Genomic DNA, 22754 nt, shown 5'->3' on the forward strand with positions numbered 1-22754 from the left:
CATCAATGCACAGGACCAGGTGAAGACTGAGGTCATGTGAAGAATGTAATATTATGGCTCCCCAACTTAGAGAAGAGCCTTCACCGTGTGCAGTAATTAAAATACAGAGTTCCTCTAAAAAGCGGCTTGTCCTATGTCACTACACGCTGTAACTTGTATGTTGCATTAGGAGGGACGTACTAAGTCTGTGCCCACTCCACCAGTCCTGTATACCTCTGTTACCTCACTCGCAGTAACAAAATGGGGTCCCGCATTGTACCTAGCATGGACCTTATGCAGGCACTTATTAGCTCTCTCACTTCACATACCTTGTGACCAGTTCATGGATCTCCATAATGCGTGTTCAGATCCAGTTGCTATTGGATACTGACGAACCTAGAGCCCTGGACCTTAGCCTTTCCCCTTTTTATAACACAGGTGGGCTGGCTAGGACCAAGAAGCCCGGAAACTGAGTTTCACAGTTTAACCCTTTCCCCCAGCCTGGGCAGTCGCTAACTCACAGTTCAACCTTCCTACATACTTTTTCTGCAACTATATAATTCTTTAGATGGAACAATGTCTTCTTCAAAGTATTTACACAGATCCAATCTTATACAATTGACATATTATATCATATATTCAGTTAAACTTCAAAAAATCCTAAATCACAAAGGAAATATGGCACATGTAGCTGCACATGAAGAATATGTTTTTAAGTACAGCGAATTTTATCTGACAGTATTTGGCACTTGTGGTTTGTCTATTCCAGTCTGTTACTTGGTTTCCAAAAGCCTAAAGACACATTCAGGCACATCTGAAAAGGAACAAATGAGCCTTCCAGAAAGGAAGTGAACAGGCTGCCGCAAAAGACTAAATAATAACTATGTTCTTGCTGTCAAGATTGGTACTCATGTTTCTATGATCAAACAGCGGAGAGGAAGCTACCAGAGAAATCTTGATTTTACTGTCACTAACAGGGCATTTGGGACATTCTGGGCAGTGATTACCCTTGATGTGTTCCAGCGCTTCCCTTGTTTCTGCATACATTTTTAGAAATATGTACTGTCCCTGTGCTTTCATCATGGTCTGTTGGTTGTGCTTGCATATTTTTTATGTTTATCCTCTTTTCATAAATTAGTAGCTTACAGTCAAATGTGGTCGCACAGCAGATATCTTCCAGCTTGCTCACCCTAATTGATCTGCACAACATATGTGTCTTGGTATCAGACCTGTAGCTGGTGTCCTTACTCGAAGTCGAGGGGAAGCACATGCTTATAAAACTGTTTCTAATCATACGGAGCTGCGAGGAATGTGATTCAGTTGTTAGTAGACACAGCTGTGACTTACTTTTGTTGAGTTCTCTGGGAAAGTCTGGAAGCCTCTGCCACAGCTTTTCTTGCTTCAAACTCTTCCCTCTTTAAAACCTCGCCACTTCCTCTGTAGCCTAGTTCAACTAGCTGACGGGCTAACTCTTCATCCTGGAAAGATGCAGGGTGGTTTATTACAATGTAAAATACATCATAATCAGGCAAATATAACATAAACTTATTACAAAAAGTTCTCAAGCATAATGTATGTTTCTCCAAAGTGCATCTTTTCTTGATTTTTTTTTTTCTAAACTGCCTACTGCTGTATTTGCTCAAAACTTATAGCTTCTCTTGAACAAAAAAAAACTAGAGGCATAAAATTAATGTCAAAATGAAAAATATAATTGGGATACAACTTATTCAAAGTATAAAAAAAGTATAAAAAAAATCTGCCATGTCAATAATAAAAACAAAATAGAACAGTGAATGAGAGTGCGACGGGAGGGCCCGTGGAACTCAGAATACATCTTATGTCTAAGTCACCCTGTGCCATCCTGGCACAGGGAGTGAGAAAATATATCTTGGACTACTTAAAATGGGACAGTAATATTTGTCCACAATATCTCCCAGGATGTATGTAGAGACTATTATTGGTTTGGTGGATTCTGAACCCAACCTATTAATTGAGTGAGCTGATCACATTGTCCTCTATACAATGTAGGAGACGGGACGACTCCTATTGGAGCTCATGTTAATTAGGTTAATTAGGTTTTGTTTGCATTGTTAATTGTAATTAGCTCCAGCTATTGTGTTTATACTACTGTGTGAAGCTCGGTGCCCACAAGTCTGTCATCTGGTCTGGGTAAATTTTTTAGTTAATTAGCTCATGTTAATTATGTTAATTAGGTTACAGTTGTATTGTTAGAGGAGGTTCCAACGGCATATAAAGTCTTGTAACTTTGATTCTAAATAAACAGTCCATGTTAGCAGTGAAGCAAGTGTCGCCTTGTTTTCTGCTCAGAGCAGTTGGAATATCTGAAATCGGTTCCAGAACTTAGGAAGCGGTATATGACGGAAGCACTCAAGCGGAGTGTGGGACGTTCCGTGACATTGGTGGCAAGCAGCGGGAAGCTTCCTGCAGTCTGGGACATCCAAACCTCCAACTGGATCCAAGATCAGGATAGCAGACTTCAGTCACCCCAGCGGAGATATGGACCTGGCATCAGAGTTCCCGGGGCTGCTGCGGATCATCCTTTGAACATACACCAGAACGGTGTCTGAGGATGAATACCTGGAGCTCAGGCAGCTGATTCGGGTGAAGCTCTGGATTGGAGCCCTTCAGCTCGCTGGTATAAAACAGGGCAAGTGCTTTCCAACCCAAGAGCAACGGGCCAGTGACCAACGGGCAATGCGGATGGCATTCCTGGGAGAGCGGCCCCAGGAGCAATGGGTGACTGAGTTGGACAGGCTGGTCCAGCAGGAGATAGAGCTGGACAATCGTTATCGGGCTCTGCAATGGCACGCAGAGGAGGGATATTTAGGGGAGACAACAGAATGCTCCCCGGAGGGATATGACTTTGGAGGCCCTGGATTGCTGTGGGAGAGCCTTACAGATCATTTTATGTTTGGTGATGAAGGGGAACCTGACCTTGAGGACCTGCGAGAATATAGAGAGGCTATGCTCGGTCTTGCAGGGGTCTCAGAGCTCAAACCTGATCTGGACCATTTGCTAAGGAATGAACAGCATCTGGAAAGGGCATACAGGAAACTGCTAGAACAAGTTCAGCAGCATGCCAGAGAATCGGCAGTGGAAAATCCGGAGATTGCCGTCCCCAAACCTAAAGTGCTGACAACAGGGCAGAGCTCTGCTAACCTCTGCCCAGAAATGATAGCATCTTCTGGGTTCCATGGACAGGAGATGGTGAACCTCTATCCCCAGACATCAGTTGCAGATACATGGGATTTGATAGACTTTTCTGCTGAGGAAGAACAACCTGATGAGCCTCCAGCAGAAGAGCTGCTATCAGGGCCAAAGTTCATTGTGTTCTGCCCAGCACCAACAGTGGCTTCGGCCTTCTTGAGAGAAGAGGTAGTCGGCCTTTCTCCCACAACACTGACAGGGACATGTGATTTTCTGCCAGCAGCATCTATGGAGTTACAACAAACTTCTCCAGCAGAAGTGCTGGCAACCAGACAGAGGGTCCAAGACCTCTGCCCCACACCTGTGGCAGTTTCGGAGGCCCAGGGTGAGAAGGTGGTAATCACTTCCCAGCAGCAGATACAGGGGGAGAAGGGAGAGTAGGTGTGTGTTGTCCCTCCCCAACAGTTGGCCAGGGTGGAGGAAGCGGCCTTCCCTCCCCAGCAAAGATCAGTGCACCTGGGAGACAGTACCATAGACATGTCGTCCAAGCAACCAGATGAGGGAATGGAAAAGGAAGCAGCCAGCTCACCTCCCCGATGGCAGCTACACAGTTTGGGAGTGGAGGAAGCCAGCCTCCTGCCCCAACGGTTAGCCGGAACGGAGGATGCGGAGTCCCCAGCAGAAGTGCTGGCAACAGGGCAGAGTGTTACCAACCTTTGCCCAGCACCGGCAACAACTACAGAGTTCCAGGGAGGTGGGGCAGTCGGCCTCCCTCCCCAACAGTTAGCCGGAACAGATGGTGTAGGGTTTCCAGCAGAAGGGCTGGCAACAGGGCCGAGGACTGCTGGACTCTGCCCTCAACTAACAGAGGATGGATTTCCTGTGAAGGTGGATGGGACTTCAGTCTCCACCTGTATACCCCAGGGATGCTGGGCAGTGGGCCCAGATCCCCAACAGCATGACAGAGTGAGCCCAGTCACCCTGTCTTCTCTCCACCGGCAGAAAGGACTCCAGGGAGAAGGGCCAGTCCAGGCCTCTCTGCAGCGGCAGATATGTTCTCTGAGAGAGGCAGAGGTTGGCTGGGTGAGTAATGCTTTGTTTGGAAAAATTTATTTGGGGTACTGTGTGGGTACAGGCATTAGAGGACTGGAACTACTTACTAACTTCGGAGTCAACCCGTCTGGGGTCTCCTCCTCTGTTAGTCTTCTGCCGAAAGGGGAGAGATATGACGGGAGGGCCCATGGAACTCAGAATACATCTTATGTCTAAGTCACCCTGTGCCATCCTGGCACAGGGTGAGTGAGAAAATATATCTTGGACTACTTAAAATGGGACAGTGTCAGTAATATTTGTCCACAATATCTCCCAGGATGTATGTAGAGACTATTATTGGTTTGGTTGATTCTGAACTCAACCTGTTAATTGAGTGAGCTGATCACATTGTCCTCTATACAATGTAGGAGACGGGACGACTCCTATTGGAGCTCATGTTAATTAGGTTAAAGCGGTTGTATAGTCTTTTTTTTTACTTTTACCTACAGGTAAGCCTATAATAAGGCTTACCTGTAGGTAAAAAAAATATCTCATAAACCTTTATGGTTTAGGAGATATTCCCCTTGCTATGCGCCGCTGACTGCAGCGGCGCATGCGCACAGGGGATTCTCGGCTGAAGCCCGGCAGCTGCCGGACCTTGCCGAGTAAGAAATCTCCCGCGCGCATGCGCGGGAGTGATGACATCGCGGCTCAAGCCACTCACAGCGCTGGAACCGTGATACCCGGAAGACACGCCGAGGCAACATGAGTGCTCCCTCGGCGTGGACCAGGTAAGATACTGACGCCTCGTTCTAAGGTAAGTATTTCATAATGAGCTAGTATGCGGTGCATACTAGCTCATTATGCCTTTTGCTTTACAGGGTTAAAAAAAAAATAAAAAATTTTGCGGGTATACAACTGCTTTAATTAGGTTTTGTTTGCATTGTTAATTGTAATTAGCTCCAGCTATTGTGTTTATACTACTGTGTGAAGCTCGGTGCCCACAAGTCTGTCATCTGGTCTGGGTAAATTTTTTAGTTAATTAGCTCATGTTAATTATGTTAATTAGGTTACAGTTGTATTGTTAGAGGAGGATTCCAATATAAAGTCTTGTAACTTTGATTCTAAATAAACAGTCCATGTTAGCAGTGAAGCAAGTGTCGCCTTGTTTTCTGCTCAGAGCAGTTGGAATATCTGAAATCTGTTCCAGAACTTAGGAAGCGGTATATGATGGAAGCACTCAAGCGGAGTGTGGGACGTTCCGTGACAGAGAGTATGTGACAAAGAGAGAGCAGATTATAGAAAGGGGAAGTGGATGAAAAGAACGGGGACAAGCAAGTGGCTGCAAGACTAATGGTGGCCATACAACATTGATAAATGCTTTGATAAATGATCAGTTTCTTTTCCGATCATTCTCTCCTAATAGGTATGATAAATCTTTAGTCGTCAATAACCCATTTGATCAATATGCCACACATGAGGAAGCAGATTTTGATTGATAAAGTGGTTGTAAACCCCATTCATGAAATCTGACCTAGGTACATATATCTGTAGTGTTTACTTATCTCTCTCCAAAGCTCTAAGTCCCGTGTCTTCCTGCTGCTCCATTCCTCTAATATCAGCAGAGTCACTACTGACAAGTTCTCTGACAGGTTCTCAGACACTGGAGATAACAGCAGCTGGAAATTTGTGTTGGGGAGGGAGCTTAGAGGGAGATTAGCAGAGAGCTGGTCTATTCACAGTATGGCTCTGCTTGTTCCTTTATTCCTCTGCCTATGTGGAGTGGGGGTGTATCCCTTTCCTCCAATCAGCTCTCATGCAGTGTATGCCCAGACTCCACACCCACTGCTAAATGAGGAAACAAGCTTTGTAACACAATCTGCACTTTCTAAAGAGTGTAGAAAGAGAAAGACAGCAGTTATATATGCAAAACTTATGTAGGGAGATTTGTTTCATCCCTGTGTATCATCTGAGGCTATTCACTTCACCAGGTATAGGAGAGGGTTTACAACCACTTTAAGGGAGAAGTGTGGGATAGCAAAAAAATAAACATTCATACTCATATCTATATGGCTGCAGCATCAGTCTCATGCTGCAGCTGTCCCCCACCATCTCTAAGACCAAGAACTGAGCGATCATGTGACCACTGATTACTCAGTTTTTGGTCTTCACTGAGCAAAGAGTGCTCATTGTCAGTCGCTGCTCTTTGCTGTGCTTCTTCAGCACTCACTGGGCTGTGTAGGGGGCAGGAATGGCTGGCTCAGTATCAGAAACCATGAATCAGACTGAGACAGAAGAACAGTTAAATCACCAACGTGATAACAAAAAACTTGCCACCACACTCATCTATAGCTGGCTATTGCAGTAAGCGGCATTGGAAGGCTAAAACAGGTAACAACAAAGCCTGGAGAATGCCCAGGAAAAAACCAAAGCCTACTTACCACCAGCTCGCAGACAACCGAATAAACCTGTGTAATAGTATGCATTAAAAACAGGGGTTTAGTCCGCACATATTTGCAAACGCATGCATGAGCCACAGAGCCACATCACGGTACCCTGGTATCTGTGATCCCAACACTAAAATATGAGTGTCCCCACAGTTGAGGCACATGCATTCTGATGGATAAATGAGGGCAGGTGGGCTGAAGGGGAGCCCACCTCTTCTTAAAGGTACAGGAGCACACCAAACACCCAGCAAATAGCACAATGGCTACCAAGGTGTTGGTGCGTTGCTGGACCAATACAAACACCAACGTGATAACAAAAAACTTGCCACCACCCTCATCTATAGCTGGCTATCGCAGTAAGTGGCATTGGAAGGCAGGTAACAACAAAGCCTGGGGAATGCCCAGGAAAAAAACAAAGCCTACTTACCACCAGCTTGTAGACAACCGAATAAACCTGTCTAAGGCTCGATTCACACCTATGCATGTTGCTTTTGAGCGTTTTTGGAGGTTTTTTTTTCATGCTTGCCACGTTTTTGAGCAGCGTTTTTGTAGCGTTTTTGCCGCGTTTTTGCCGCGTTTTGCGTTTTGCGTTTTTTTTTTTTTTTTTACTGTTTTTTTTTACAGTCTAAAAAATTTTTTTTAAAAAAATAAAAAAAAAAAAAACGGCAAAAACGCATCAAAAACGCTGCAAAAACGCTGCAAAAACGGTGCACTTGCGTTTTTGATGCTTGTCCATTGAATTCTATTACATGCAAAACGCTGCATTTTGCATGAAAAAAAGTCCCTGACCCTTTCCAAAAATGCAGAGATACAAAAAGGCATTGATGTGAACATGTTCCATAGGAACCCATGTTAAAAAATTCCCATGCATTTCTGCAAAATGCAAAATGCATCAAAAAACGCGCTAGTGTGAATGAAGCCTAACAGTATGCGTTAAAAACAGGGGTTTAGTCTGCACGCATTTGCAAACGCACGCGTGAGCCACAGAGCCACGTCACGTTGGTATATGTATTGGTCCAGCAACGCACCACCGCCTTTGCAGCCATTGTGTTATTTGCTGGGTGTTTGGTGTGCTCCTGTACCTTTAAGAAGGGGTGGGCTCCCCTTCAGCCCACCTGACCTCATATATCCATCAGAATGCATGTGTCTTCACTGTGGGGACACTCATATTTTAGTGTTAGGACCACAGATACCAGGGTGCCGTATAGTGGCTCACGCATGTGTTTGCAAATGCATGAGGACTAAACCCCTGTTTTTAACACATACTGTTAGACAGATTTATTCAGTTGTCTGCGAGCTGTTGGTAAGTAGGCTTAGGTTTTTTTCCTGGGCATTCCCCAGGCTTTGTTGTTACAGTTAAATCACACTTGTTTAATAATAATAAAAAAAAGGTAAACAGAGTAAACATAGTCAAAACATAGCCAGAGTTCAGGAACCGGAACGGATAGTCAGACAAGCCAAAACGTCAGGGAGCCAGAGATGAGCATAGTAGAACAGCAAGCAGGATCTGGAGCCAGAAGGAATGTCAGCCAAGCAAGTCTTTAACAGGAACACAGGCGAGCGTCTCTGTGACAAAAATATAAGCGTAGGATAGTTTTGCCTTAACTAGATGTGGTGTGATCGTTAGAAGTAGTGTAAATGTAGATGTAGTTTAATTCTGGGTTATTAAAAATATAGTATTCTATGTCAGTCATGCACATATGTTCTTTCATTAGCATTTGAAAAGGACAGAGATAGTTTTTCTAGGATCGTAGTGACACCTAGATGCCAATAAAAGTTCCCATTAGAGTAAACACAGATTGCCACCTTCCTGAGGCTCAAAGAAAACAGCTAGTCATCTTGGCTACACGGATCTGCAGGGGGCATTCACAGGGCTCCGGACAGTCTGTAAGCTTTGATTAATATCAAGAGATCTAAGGAACCATTTTTATCTCTCATAAAAGCTAAAATATTAACGGCAGAGAGATGAAAATAATTCCTTGTGATCGTACACCTGATGGGTTACGTTTACATGTGACTCTGTATGTTTAGCAGGTGTGGAATCCTGGAGAACCACACAAAACCGCTATATGGCGCCTGATTGCGGCAGGCAGGCAGTGATTGGTACTGTTGCGATCGGCATGATGCGCTGGTATCGGAAATCCTATCCATGACCCAGCAATCAGCGCCGTTCTGGGCCAATTTGACTCTGGTCATTTCAGAACACAAAACATTTGTGGGCTGAGACAGGAACACCCCCCCAGGGTTGATTGGCCCAGGGCTAAAGTCCAGCCCGCATCCATATTTCAATAAATTGGGTAGTCTGAGATATGGACATTGTTCTTCCACGAAGCCAGTTCGAAACTGGGGAGTTCCCACATGTTCCAGTATGCTTCTACTAACGGATAGATTTTCTTGGTAAAGTTTATTTCTGTTTTTATCCCTTTTTATTTTCATAGCAAATTGCCAATTGGTGTGTCTTTCTGCATTTTTTGTATTTTTTTTGGTAAATCTTTTTTCTTTGTATATCTTATATGCACTGCCCACTTTCGGGATATTAAATGATAAAATTAATAAGTGACTTCTGTGTACTAAGCTAGGACTCATATCTCTGGAGAGGTTGTTGTATTTAAGTACTCGGTTTAAGTTACATGCCAATCGGTATGCAATTGCACTGTGTGTTGGCAGATTGCATGCAGATTGTAAGCTAACAGATCTGCCAGACAGAGATCTGTGTGTGTGGTGGCTCAGCAGACCAGTCTGCGGACAAACTGTTGGGTGGTGGCAGGCTATCGTTTATTGTGTGTCTGGTGTGTGGGTGTGGGGACAGTGGGAAGAGTGATTAACACCGGGGTTCAAGCTTGCAGGATAGCTGGAGGAATCCTAGAAGTGTGTAGTAATTGCTAGATTGCTCCCCAACCCTTAGAGTGCACCAGATTGTATGTAAGATTTGTATCTGCCTGTGTGTGGTCAGCTAGCTGGATTGGAGTGGAGTCTCCCTCTAGTGGTGGCCAAAGATAGTGCAGGCTGTGAAAATACTACAGCCAGTCTTACATGCGCAGTATAAGTTCCCCCTTATTCCCTTAGTTCTCATATCCCCGGTCACGGAAAGCACGTCGCGGTTAGTTAGTCGCCGTGGGCGTGTGAATCCGTGACAGATTGGCGGCAGCGAGCGGAATTTGCTTAGTACATTAGTACATGGTTTATTCATTTAACCTATGTACTAAAGGTTGGAAGCTTGTTAGAAGCAACTGACCTACAGAAGCTCACTCAGTGCATAATTTTTGTTTTGTAGAAGACATACTTGGCTATTTGCTCCCCACCCCCTCTTGTTTTTTCTTTTCTATCTTTTATTTGGGCAAAAAACTTGGAGATGGTAACCCACGAGATGATATGCTGGTACAAGAGGCAATCCGAAGAGACCGCGATTGACCTCTGTGAGCTAAGAGGCATCAGTACAGTCGGCAAGACGAGGACCCAACTTTTATGTGCGTTGATAGAGGATGACCATGAACAGTTCACCATGGCATCTAAACCCAGAGACTGTGCCATTCCAGATGACTGTGTGAGACAGCATGATTCTGTTCTCAAACCCTCTCAGCGGAAGAAATCACTACAGCAGATGAAGCAAAGAGGGAGAGAGCACAAACTGAACAGTACCCAAATCCAGCATGAAATGCAACATCACCTCCATCTGCATCAAGAACTACAAGAACTAGACCTACATCTGTGGAAACCTTGAAGTGTTTTGTCTGTAACCAAGGTGGACATTACTCGAGCCTTTGTCCAAAGAGGAGGAGGCCTAGCCCACCAGCAAGTGTGAAAAGTGCACCCCCTACTGTGTTGCTTGTTGGGGAAAATGTAGGAGACCGAGCGGATAACCTGCAGCCAGTTACCGCAAGTAACAGCGTTACAGTCGGACTCCGAGGTATGGGATCAGAGGATGTCCTAGCTCTTCCAGGATTGAGGTGCTGTGAGGATGTGATCCCAGGGGAAGCCATGGTCGTCACTGGAGGTGGAGGAGCCATCTCTGCCGTGCCTATGGCTTGTGTTTCGTTGAACCTGGACTCTGAAAGCCAAATGAAAGAAGTGGGCAGAGCAGATCCCACGTATGTAGGAGGCCATGCGGATAGCCTGCAGCTGGTTACCGCAGGTAACAGTGTTACAGTTGGACTCCAAGCTATGGGATCAGAGGATGTCCTAGCTCTTCCAGGATTGAGGAGCTGTGAGGATGTGATCCCAGGGGAAGCCATTATTTTGTCACAGGAGGTGGAGGAGCCATCCCTGTCATGCTTATGGCTTGTGTTTCGTTGTACCAGGAATCTGAAAGCCAAGTGAAAGAAGTGGGCAGAGCAGATCCCACAAATGTAGGAGGCCGTGCGGATACCCTGCAGCTGGTTACCGCAGGTAATAATGTTTCAGTCGGACTCCGAGATACAGGATCCACGGATGTCCTAGCTCTTTCAGGATCGAGGAGCCATGAGGATGTGGTCCCAAAGAAAGCCACAGTTATCACAGGGGTTGGAGTTGCTGTGTTACCAACAGCTTGTGTTGCTTTGCTCAGAGGATCAAAAAGCAAAGTGAGAGAAGTAGGCATAGCAGATGCCAGTAATGTACTATTGGGTACTGACCGGGTGCAGTTGGTAGCCCGCTATGAGCCAAATTCATCCCCCCTGAAACCTGCATCTCCACCTGAAGCCCCGGATTCACGTAAAGTACTGTTGGGTGACTCAGTGCACGTTGGGAACTCTGGGGAGGGTCAGGGGACTAGTGACTGTGTGCCAGGTCCAGGCCCTAATGGGTTTCTGGAGCCAAGGCCCAGAGAGGAAACTAAAGTCAGAATGAACTCTGAAATTGATAATGTTTTGTGTGATGTAAAAAGTCATGATCTGTGCTGTGCAGACATTCCCTCTGCTGCAGTGGTGACTCCCGGGGCCCACCGGGCTGCCCCGAACTGGTTATTGCCCACTGCTACAGAGGGACTGTCTGTGAAAGGGCCCAATCCAACTGGGTCGGACCCTTGTGAACTTGGTCAAGCAGGCCTGAGGTCCCCTCACACTGTTGTCTCCCTGGCGTCTGTGGCAGATCACTCTGAGTCCCCTGAGGCTGTTAAAATTGACATCAGCCTGGAGGAGTACAGAGGTCTGGCTGATGGACTGCCAGTTGGGGATGGCGGGATGAGGGTGTATGGGGAACAGGACTGTGACTCTGTAACCACTTGTAAAGAAAAGGAATGTTTTGAAGTACCTGCTGAAAAGGAAAACTGTGTTTCAGTAGATCCTGGTAAGGACAAGCAAGGTGTGCTTGTAACCTTATGTGAGGCAAAGTCTTCTGTGGCTTGCTCCTCTGCCATCACAGCTACCAGTACTTCCATTGGGGATTCTGGGCTGTGCATCACAGAGGAAAGATCACAGGGTGAGGGGGCAAATCTGATCCAATCTGGCTCTACTCCCTTGGCAGTTGCAGCTGACAGCCCTGAGTTCTTAGGGGATGATACATTTGTTGCCAGCCCAGAAGAACTCAGGTGTTGTGCCAACAGATGCTCTGCTGAGGATGGAGTAGGACTATGGGATGTGGGTCAAAGGACAACCCCCGGTGGAATTCAGTCCTCTGTGATCTTCTCCTCTGTCACCACAGTTGCGAGTACTGCTATGGCGGATTCATTGCTGTGTGACACTGAGGGAATATTACAGGGTGACAGGGCAAATCTGGCCCCATCAGGGCCTACCATCTCAGCAGCTGCAGCTGACAACACCGAATACTTTCTGGCTGATAAGTCTGATGTTGGCCCAGAGGAGCTGAGGTGTTGTGCTGGCAGGCCTTCTGCTGAGGAGGACAGAGTAGGAGAGTGTGACACGGGTCAAAGGATGACCCCTGGCAGAATAAAGTGTTTTGTGGCTTTTTCCTCTGTCCCCTCAGCTATGAGTATCATGATTGAGGATTCGTTGCTTTACATTACAGGGGAAGAACCACAGAATTATGGGGGAAAACTCACCCCAGCTGAATCTGCTCTCTCTGAGGCTGCTGCTGATGGCACTGCGTTCCTACAGGCTGATATGTTTGGTGTCAGCGTAGAGGAATTCAGGGGTTGTGCTGGCAGGCCTTCTGTTGAAGCAGAAAGAGAAAAAGTGTGGGAGACAGGCCAAAGGGTGGAGGCCCTGGTACCCAGGTCATGGAACCAGGCCCAGATCACCCAGGGACGGCCTTATGCCAGGCTCAAACATCTGGGTGTGGTAGCTCATAGAGTACCACCAGCTGGCCAGGGCCAATGGCTGAGAATGCTGACAACACACAATGACAAATTTGCCTGTACCCTTTCAGTAGGTAGTCAGTGGCCAGTGGATGAAGTGGATCCGCAGGGCAATCTACTGGCCAATCCTGATCCAGACCCGTTAGGATCAGTCAGAGAGGGGTGCGGTCACCCTCTTCTATCTGCAAAGGGACAGGCTGAAATGTCGGTGGTGCCAAGCTTCAGTTGGGGGAACCTTCACCCCCATCTTAGGGAATCTTCCATGCAGACGCGTTAGCTGACCCGTTTAGGCTCAGCTGTGCGTCATCTGGAAGGGGGAGATGTGACAAAAATATAAGCGTAGGATAGTTTTGCCTTAACTAGATGTGGTGTGATCGTTAGAAGTAGTGTAAATGTAGATGTAGTTTAATTCTGGGTTATTAAAAATATAGTATTCTATGTCAGTCATGCACATATGTTCTTTCATTAGCATTTGAAAAGGACAGAGATAGTTTTTCTAGGATCGTAGTGACACCTAGATGCCAATAAAAGTTCCCATTAGAGTAAACACAGATTGCCACCTTCCTGAGGCTCAAAGAAAACAGCTAGTCATCTTGGCTACACGGATCTGCAGGGGGCATTCACAGGGCTCCGGACAGTCTGTAAGCTTTGATTAATATCAAGAGATCTAAGGAACCATTTTTATCTCTCATAAAAGCTAAAATATTAACGGCAGAGAGATGAAAATAATTCCTTGTGATCGTACACCTGATGGGTTACGTTTACATGTGACTCTGTATGTTTAGCAGGTGTGGAATCCTGGAGAACCACACAAAACCGCTATGTGGCGCCTGATTGCGGCAGGCAGGCAGTGATTGGTACTGTTGCGATCGGCATGATGCGCTGGTATCGGAAATCCTATCCATGACCCAGCAATCAGCGCCGTTCTGGGCCAATTTGACTCTGGTCATTTCAGAACACAAAACATTTGTGGGCTGAGACAGGAACACCCCCCCAGGGTTGATTGGCCCAGGGCTAAAGTCCAGCCCGCATCCATATTTCAATAAATTGGGTAGTCTGAGATATGGACATTGTTCTTCCACGAAGCCAGTTCGAAACTGGGGAGTTCCCACATGTTCCAGTATGCTTCTACTAACGGATAGATTTTCTTGGTAAAGTTTATTTCTGTTTTTATCCCTTTTTATTTTCATAGCAAATTGCCAATTGGTGTGTCTTTCTGCATTTTTTGTATTTTTTTTGGTAAATCTTTTTTCTTTGTATATCTTATATGCACTGCCCACTTTCGGGATATTAAATGATAAAATTAATAAGTGACTTCTGTGTACTAAGCTAGGACTCATATCTCTGGAGAGGTTGTTGTATTTTAGTGCCTAAGTACTCGGTTTAAGTTACATGCCAATCGGTATGCAATTGCACTGTGTGTTGGCAGATTGCATGCAGATTGTAAGCTAACAGATCTGCCAGACAGAGATCTGTGTGTGTGGTGGCTCAGCAGACCAGTCTGCGGACAAACTGTTGGGTGGTGGCAGGCTATCGTTTATTGTGTGTCTGGTGTGTGGGTGTGGGGACAGTGGGAAGAGTGATTAACACCGGGGTTCAAGCTTGCAGGATAGCTGGAGGAATCCTAGAAGTGTGTAGTAATTGCTAGATTGCTCCCCAACCCTTAGAGTGCACCAGATTGTATGTAAGATTTGTATCTGCCTGTGTGTGGTCAGCTAGCTGGATTGGAGTGGAGTCTCCCTTTAGTGGTGGCCAAAGGTAGTGCAGGCTGTGAAAATACTACAGCCAGTCTTACATGCGCAGTATAAGTTCCCCCTTATTCCCTTAGTTCTCATATCCCCGGTCACGGAAAGCACGTCGCGGTTAGTTAGTCGCCGTGGGCGTGTGAATTCGTGACAGTCTCTAGAGATGTGACCAAGGCGAAGGCAGAGATCGACTGGAAGGCTTAAGTAGGCAGGACTGACAAGAAGGATATCATCAACAGGTGAGCCACTGTGGACAGATTAGAGCTGGCAATTAGCTGACAGCTGAGTGGCAAGCTTTGAGAAGGAAGGGCTGAGCCCAGCCCTGACACTCAGGCTCTCAGTGGCACGTGAGAGATTAAGCCTGCTGTCGGTCAGGCATCTGCCTGGATCCCAACATTATTAATGGGATGTCTGCAAAGCCTGGACCAACTCTGTCACATCAGCTGACAGCATGCTTAAACCCGCTGCTGACTAAATCTTGGTCACAGATGAAGAATTAAGTGTACTCCTGTGACCTTGAAGAGAAGTATGACCAAAAAAGCTTTGGCCATACTTATCTTTTAAAATAAAATCTTAACTTGCCATCATAAATTATCAATTACATCTTTGTTCCCACTGTGTAATCTCATAATCTAATCAAATGTATTATTATTGTATCATGAACAAAGTATTTTAGTGCTGCCAATCAATGTGAAACTATCAATAATTTCTTGCCCTGGCCAATCGACTCAATTTGATCAAATAATATCGAAATTGAGTCTAAAATGATCAAAAGGGAAGTTATGGCTATTCGATGGTATGCAGATTTGACTATTTTGATCGTACCATATACTGATCAGATAAAAAAAAAAAACGAAGCGTATATGACCACCATTACAGTGATGTGTGCTGCTGTTTACTAGTAACCAGCTGATCTTTTCTTCTGCATTTTTGTGTAACCTGTACTGACCCTTACAGTATGTGCCTACAGCCAGAGATGAACCATGTCAACCATACCCAATTATGTATCAGAGAATGTATGTATGTATGCACTATACACACTATGGATCAACTAGTAGAATTTAGTTCAAAATGTTAATTCAATTTTCTAATCATTAGTGGAGTCAAATCAATGTTAATTTTTGCCTATAGTGAAATGAAGGAGCAGGATGAAATTTTTTTCTTGAAAGAATTTCTAACAGCATATGTGTTCTTTTGTTTAGGAAGACACGTTCTTTCCAAAACTGAATATATAAAGAAACAATTTTTGAATGACATTCATCCAGTCATCAAATGTACAAAGAATTTTTGTACGAACATTTGTACAATCATTCAAAATTCTGCTAGTGTATGGCCAGCTTATACCAACACGAAAAAACTAAAAATTTAAGGATTTTACTGGCATTGAGTGGGGAACACATAAAACTTCATAAAAAATCTAGTTCTTTATTACAAAAGATTGAAATACATAAGGCTAAGGAGTCATAAAAACAAAATATAGCACAATATATCAAGTCCAGCTGCTGACTTACAGACCAATGTATTGATTTGTAATAATTATAGCTTGAATATGTAATCTGTATGATAATAATTATTTTGGTCTTAAGTCCTCATGAATCAACACATTTCTCTGTTCTGCTTCCTCAGGATGCATGACAGTTTAGCAGTGGTCACTGGACATATTTTTTAGTTTACAAATGATTTTTATTTTGTAGTAATGAGAAAGACACACAAACAGATACAACACATAGCCATACACATAATGTCTGATACTATCTCATATTCAAGCTGATATGGGCCACAAAACGATTGGCAGATGGTTACATACAGCATTTATAAGGTTATCCATGTCCTGTGGCTGTCATATCAGGTATCTGGAACTAGCATATATGCATGAGAGAAAATTGAAGAGGCATAACAAATACAAAATCATAGGGAAGGTGAGGGGGATGGAACAACGGCACTCCAGCTGTAAAGTAAATTGTGTATGTATGATAAACCAGAACCTTCAAAACCATATGATGACCAGGAGGTATTGTGGAAGGTACTTAAAGTGGGGATCAATTTTGGCAAAGAAACCACAGGATCTGATAAAAATAAGAGGACATCGTCCGCATACATTAATTTGATATTATATATCAATACAACTAATTTGAATTTCTGATCTCCTTTCTTATAACCCCTAATGTTGGGATTCAGGCAAATCGAGTGGGCCAGAGGTTCCATCGCAATGGCGAATAGCAAAGGGGATAGGGGACATCCCTGCCTGGTTCCATGGCCCAGTGTTAAATACTCAGAGGTACATCCCAGGAGTTTAATGCAAGTGCGTGGGTGATGGTATAGAGCCCTGAATCCGTTCACAAATGCCCCCTGAAACCCATATTTGGTAAGGATAGATTCTAAGTAGGGCCATGTGGTTTTGGTATCAAAGACATGTTCGCCATCAACATGTCATCTGGGAAGGTGTGACCTTTAAGTATATGATTATAAAGACTTTTAAGATGAGGGACTAATTGATTAGAACATTTTTTGTAGTAGGTGGAAGAAAATCCATCTGAACCTGGGGCTTTTGAGGGTTTCAAGGATGCAATTATAGTCCAGAGTTTAATTTTCTCCTCAGACAGAGATCGGAGGGACATATTCTCGAGCCAGGATTTGGACGCGAGGCCAGGCAGGGAAGAGGGAGACGCTAATAGGTCTTGGTAAAAATTGGAGAAGATTTTGAGTATTTCGGAGGGGTGGGTGACAGTATCACCCCTATGATTCCTAAGTTTATAAGGGTGTGGAGGTTGGATTGTGGAATTCAGTTTTCTGGCGAACATTACTGAAGGTCACTGGACTTATAAAGAAAACACAAAATAATAAATATATATAATACAATAAACGTATCGTATCAATCACACATATAATATATTGTGTACACTATAACCCTATTAAAAAGCCCTTGTTTGTATGTGCGCAAAAGGTATGCCTAACCTCCCATAGGAGAGTGCACCCAAGCACAAGATGGCCAGATGGACAATGTACCAAGAACCTCTGATTCTAGTAATAGTAAAAAAATAGAATGTATATAACAGTGATAATATATGATGGAAATATCATCTAAGGTCCACTATATATAGTCACAAGCCAGCTTTAGCTTCCTTGTGAGCAGCGTGGATGGATAGCGGTGGGGGGAGGGTGGTGGGCTGTCCAGCCACGCTGTTCAGCAACGCTGTTCAGCAACCACTCAACAGATTAGAACTACTCCAAGTCCTACATGCACACAGTCTTTTGGAGGATTCAACTAGGGTTTTTTAAAAAGACTTCTTTATGTATAACCTGTTGAAGATTTAATTTATCCCCTTCACACCGCCTCCTGAAGGCATTTTAGGTGGGCTTTAATGTCTGGAGGTGGTGCAGCTTCTCGATTATATGACTGCTGTGATGGCTTTCACAGCAGTCACATAATCAGGAGACCATCCCACTGGCTTCAAAACAGATGCTGTCAACAAGGGCTATCAGAGATAGCTTGAGCAGTGTGCTGGGAGCATGCAGTAAGCATGCTCTCATCAGACAATCTCAGACTGCTGTGGACATACAGTATATGAGCGGTGGTTGGATGATAAAACCCACTTTTCCTGCTGCCACATAGTACATGTATATACCTTACATGGTCAGCAAGGGGTAATACACCACAGATGGCTTATAGTGAACATATTAGTATTGGTAGCAAGATGGGGTCAGAAAATGTTTTCATAGTATTATAGAAGAAGACCACAAAATGGCTACTTTGATAGCTAAAACATGATCAATGAACTATTTTAATCAATACGTAGAGGATGGATAGAAGAAAGGTTATTCATGACAATATTTCTATTACAACATGTTAAAGAGTAAAACTTAAAGTATACAGTTGTGCTCACAGGTTTACATACCCTTGCAGAATTTATGATTTCTTGGCCTTTTTTCGGAGAATATGAATGATAACACAAAAACTTTTCTTTCATTCATAGCTAGTGTTTGGCTGAAGCCATTTATTATCAATCAACTGTGTTTCCTCTTTTTAAATCATAATCACAACAGAAACTACCCAAATAACCCTGATCAAAAGTTTATATACCCCAGTTCTTAATACCGTGTATTGCCCTCTTTAACATCAATGACAGCTTGTCTTTTGTGGTATTTGTGGATGAGGCTCTTTATCTTCTCAGATGGTAAAGCTGCCCATTCCTCTTGGCAAAAAGCTTCCAGTTCCTGTAAATTCTTGGGCTGTCTTGCATGAACTGCACGTTTGAGATCTCCCCAGAGTGGCTCAATTATATTGAGGTCAGGAGACTGATATGGCCACTCCAGAACCTTCACTTTATTCTGCTGTAGCCAATGACAGGTCAACTTGGCCTTATGTTTTGGATTATTGTCATGTTGTAATGTCCAAGTATTGACTTTAGGGGGTGAATAGTTATGCACATTGACTTTTTCTGTTATTGGGTCCTATTTGTTGTTTGCTTCACAATAAAAAAAAAAATCTTTAAAGTTGTGGGCATGTTCTGTAAATTAAATGATGCAAATCCTCAAACAAGCCATGTTAATTCCAGGTTGTGAGGCAACAAACCACAAAAAATGCCAAGGGGGTGAATACTTTTGCAAGGCACTGTAGAGCTTTATTTTGGTGGTTTTTAATCACTATTGAGTTTTTATTTTTTTTTTGCTAGAAAAACACGTTTGAAAATAACTTGTCTTTCTTAGATTCTGTTATAAAATAAAATAATCTTTCTTCAAAATATTAAGGCCAAAATGCATTCTGTTACATTTACTTGGTAAAAATAACCCAAATCAATGTATATTATTTATCCTGTGTTACAGAGTCTAAAAACTATGGTATATACAGTATACAGTATACAGTAAATTGTAGTGACAACCTAAAATCTAATTTCTTGAGGCTTAAATTCCAGGACAGTATATATACCCCCAAAAAATCTTTTTGGAAAATAGACACCCCAAGGTATTTAGCAGGAGGCATGGTGGGGTTTATGAAGTTGTTATTTTTTGGCAAAATGTTTCCGAAAATAAAGAAATTAAATATTTTTTTTTCACAATTTTTTTTTTTTGCATACTGTCACTAGGGCAGTGCAGTGTCACCATATGACTGGTGCTGCAGTGATCAGGGACACTGACTGATGACACAATGTAAAATAAAATTCCTTATTACAGTGATGATCAATGTATAACAAATATTTTTTGAATGGCATCCATGCATGTGCCATGATACACCATTCTGATAGCTGTGGTTGGCCACATCTATCACATGGTACAGGTCCACTGTGATTGGCCCTGTGCCAGAGATCACAATAGTATATAATGAATATGAATGACAAGCCATTATTTGTTTACAACTGACATGTGGTAGCAGCCCGGTACAACGATCTGTGTTCTGCTGTATCCAGTGGACACAGTGGGTCACAGATCAAAACGCTGCATGGCCCCTAGGGTGAGCACAAGGTACATAGGTGGGAGGACATCATATGGATGTTAGCCACCCAGAATAACAGAGCACCCGTCCGGCCATCTTATTACAATAGGCCAGACAGGAAGGGGTTAAAGACAAAACATTATTTTAGTTTTTAATAGAATACGGAGGGATTAGAACACCTGTCCAGGTTTTTTTGTTGTCTGTGCCCCGTTTGGGAGATTTGTCCCTCTATTTGTCTTGTTTACTGTTATCACAGAGCGTGAAAGTGGAAGAAAATCCTACATTTTGGATTGTCACCAGAGCAGGAAAAGAGGGGAAAATCTTCCAAAGGGGACACTAGTTCTAGTGACCAGGATATGTCTCACTTTGAAGGAATCTCTTCTCACTTCCAGTTCTGGCTATGGGACAGGAAGCAAAGGGAAATCTCTCAAATGCGATACAGATGGCATAAAATAACCCGGCAGTCTTATAACCCTCCCTTATTCTTATCCAAAATGCCTTTAGTTCTGCTTTAACACCACTGGCTAGAAAACAGTGAATTTGACTATTGTGGTTGAGGCCTATTAAGCAAAGGTTAAATACCTTGATTAGTTAACACCAGCAATAAAAGAGATTGGAGCCCAAGGCAGAACAAGTAACAGAATACAACTTAGATATAAGTCTAAGATACATTTTACAACTGCTCATTTGCTTATTAGTCTACTATAGAGAACAACTCTGAAACAACACTTCTTTGATCTAAAATACTTAACAAAGCTCACAAATCAAAGTTACGTAAACAAAGACAATCTACAACTAAAGCGTAAATAATCTGTTAGTTGTCTACTGGGCAGACTTTCTTGGGAGGCAAAGAATGGTAACCAGTAATACCATTGTAGTTCTTATGGCCTGCACTGAGACCATACTGCGGGAGGAACGTGCTTTAAGAAAAATAAGCACTATTAAGGCCATATCAAACATGTTTCGGTAGCTGGTGATACCACTCTAGAGACTAAATTAGATTCTACTTAACCTAATAGATGTCTATCCATCACTGGCTGAAAGGTTTAATCTCGTCAGATAGCAAGAGAGCAGCAATGGAGTGACAACTCATTGGTTTCGGCAATGAGGGAGCAATGACTTAGAGCTGAGGAGAACATGAGTTGAGCCGCTGAGTTGTCACCAGCAATCAAATCGATAGACTGACATAGACCTTATGAATAAGACACAACTGGGTCTACTGAGAAAGAGGAGGTTTATATACCATTACATTTAGGTTTTGCATCCAGTCCAAATTCATTTATTTCTCCAAGAAAACAATTCAGGGACTCTGCTAAATCAGCTTCATTGGTTTGCCAGTGAGCTGGTTTTCAGCAGCATACTCAGCAAAGTTCGAGAACTGTGAAAAAATCTCTTAAACATTAGGCCTGCGTTTTGACTATCATAATTAAGAGTAATGCCGTGTACATGGAGCAAAATGTAAGGCTGGATAGCCGCACTCCAAATATTCACCTTTATTGAAAAGTAAAATCAAGGCATCAAAGGTGGGTACAGACTAACTGCACTGCTGCTGACATGTTTCACACCAGGCACGGTGCGCCGTGCCTGGTGTGAAACATGTCAGCAGCAGTGCAGTTAGTCTGTACCCACCTTTGATGCCTTGATTTTACTTTTCAATAAAGGTGAATATTTGGAGTGCGGCTATCCAGTCTTTCATTTTTCTCCATTATCTCTGTTGCAAACAGAGCCAGCACCCTGTTTAACTGTGGAGACAGCTGACCTCAGGAGAGGTAATCATTCTGGAGCGGTGAACACCTACCTAATGCCGTGTACACACGGGCGGACTTTTCAGCATCAAACGTCCGACGGTCTTTCCGACTGACTTTCGACGGAGTTACGACGGACTTTCGGAGGACCGGACTTGCCCACACAAGAACGGATTAAAGTCCGTTCGAAAGTCTGTTGGTATGAACGTGATGACGGAGGGACTAGAATAAGGAAGTTCATAGCCAGTAGCCAATAGCTGCCCTTGCGTCCTTTTTTGTCCGTCGGACTAGCATACAGACGAACGGATTTTTCGTCCGGACTCGCGTCTGTCGGAAAGATTTGAAACATGTTCCAAATCTAAAGTCTGTCTGATTTTTGACAGAAAAAGTCAGCTGAAGGTCCGATGAAGCCCACACGGTCGGATTCCGTCGGACCAGTTTAGTCGGAAAGTCCGCCCGTGTGTACACGGCATTAGATATACTGAAAAACTGCCATGTTACAGTATAATACCGTTTTTATTTAGGGTATGCAAGTATGCGCTATTTTCTAACTGGCAATTTTTTTTGCAAAACAGTAATAGTACTTTAAAGAAGACGTGCAAAGTTTTGATCTACTTTAGGCAGATTATAGCCACTGTTAATGCAAAATGTATATGTCTGATTATAGTGTACCTTTAATACAGAACATCCTGACAGCAGGTAATTCAAATACTAGGCACACAGACATATTCTAATGGACATTCTTTTAACACAGCAAGGAAATAAGAAATATTTTCTGTTATTATCTGAAACTTTTCACAGTTCCTTTTCAGGCTATCACTCAGAGATACACTGGCATATTTAAATATTTGATGTGACCTTATAGTAGTAGTAAGTAAATACTTAATGAAGCAATACCATGGGTGCGGCAAGTGTTTGTCCAAGATTAGGATGAGTTCAACAGAGTTACTTTCAGATATTAAACACATCTCTTAAGCT

The 22754-nt window shown here is 43.5% G+C and overlaps 1 protein-coding gene across 1 annotated transcript in view; it reads right to left on the minus strand.

Annotated features, from left to right (window-relative positions):
* Window positions 1-22754, minus strand: part of CFAP299 (cilia and flagella associated protein 299) — a 769046-nt gene that overhangs the window by 690194 nt on the left and 56098 nt on the right. Inside the window, exon 2 of the mRNA XM_073597947.1 lies at window positions 1327-1457. Within this exon, the coding sequence (XP_073454048.1) occupies window positions 1327-1457 (131 nt within the window). The remainder of the gene's footprint in view (window positions 1-1326; window positions 1458-22754) is intronic.

The sequence above is a fragment of the Aquarana catesbeiana genome, linkage group LG01, assembly GCF_042186555.1.
Source record: "Aquarana catesbeiana isolate 2022-GZ linkage group LG01, ASM4218655v1, whole genome shotgun sequence".
Taxonomy (NCBI): Eukaryota; Metazoa; Chordata; class Amphibia; order Anura; family Ranidae; genus Aquarana; species Aquarana catesbeiana.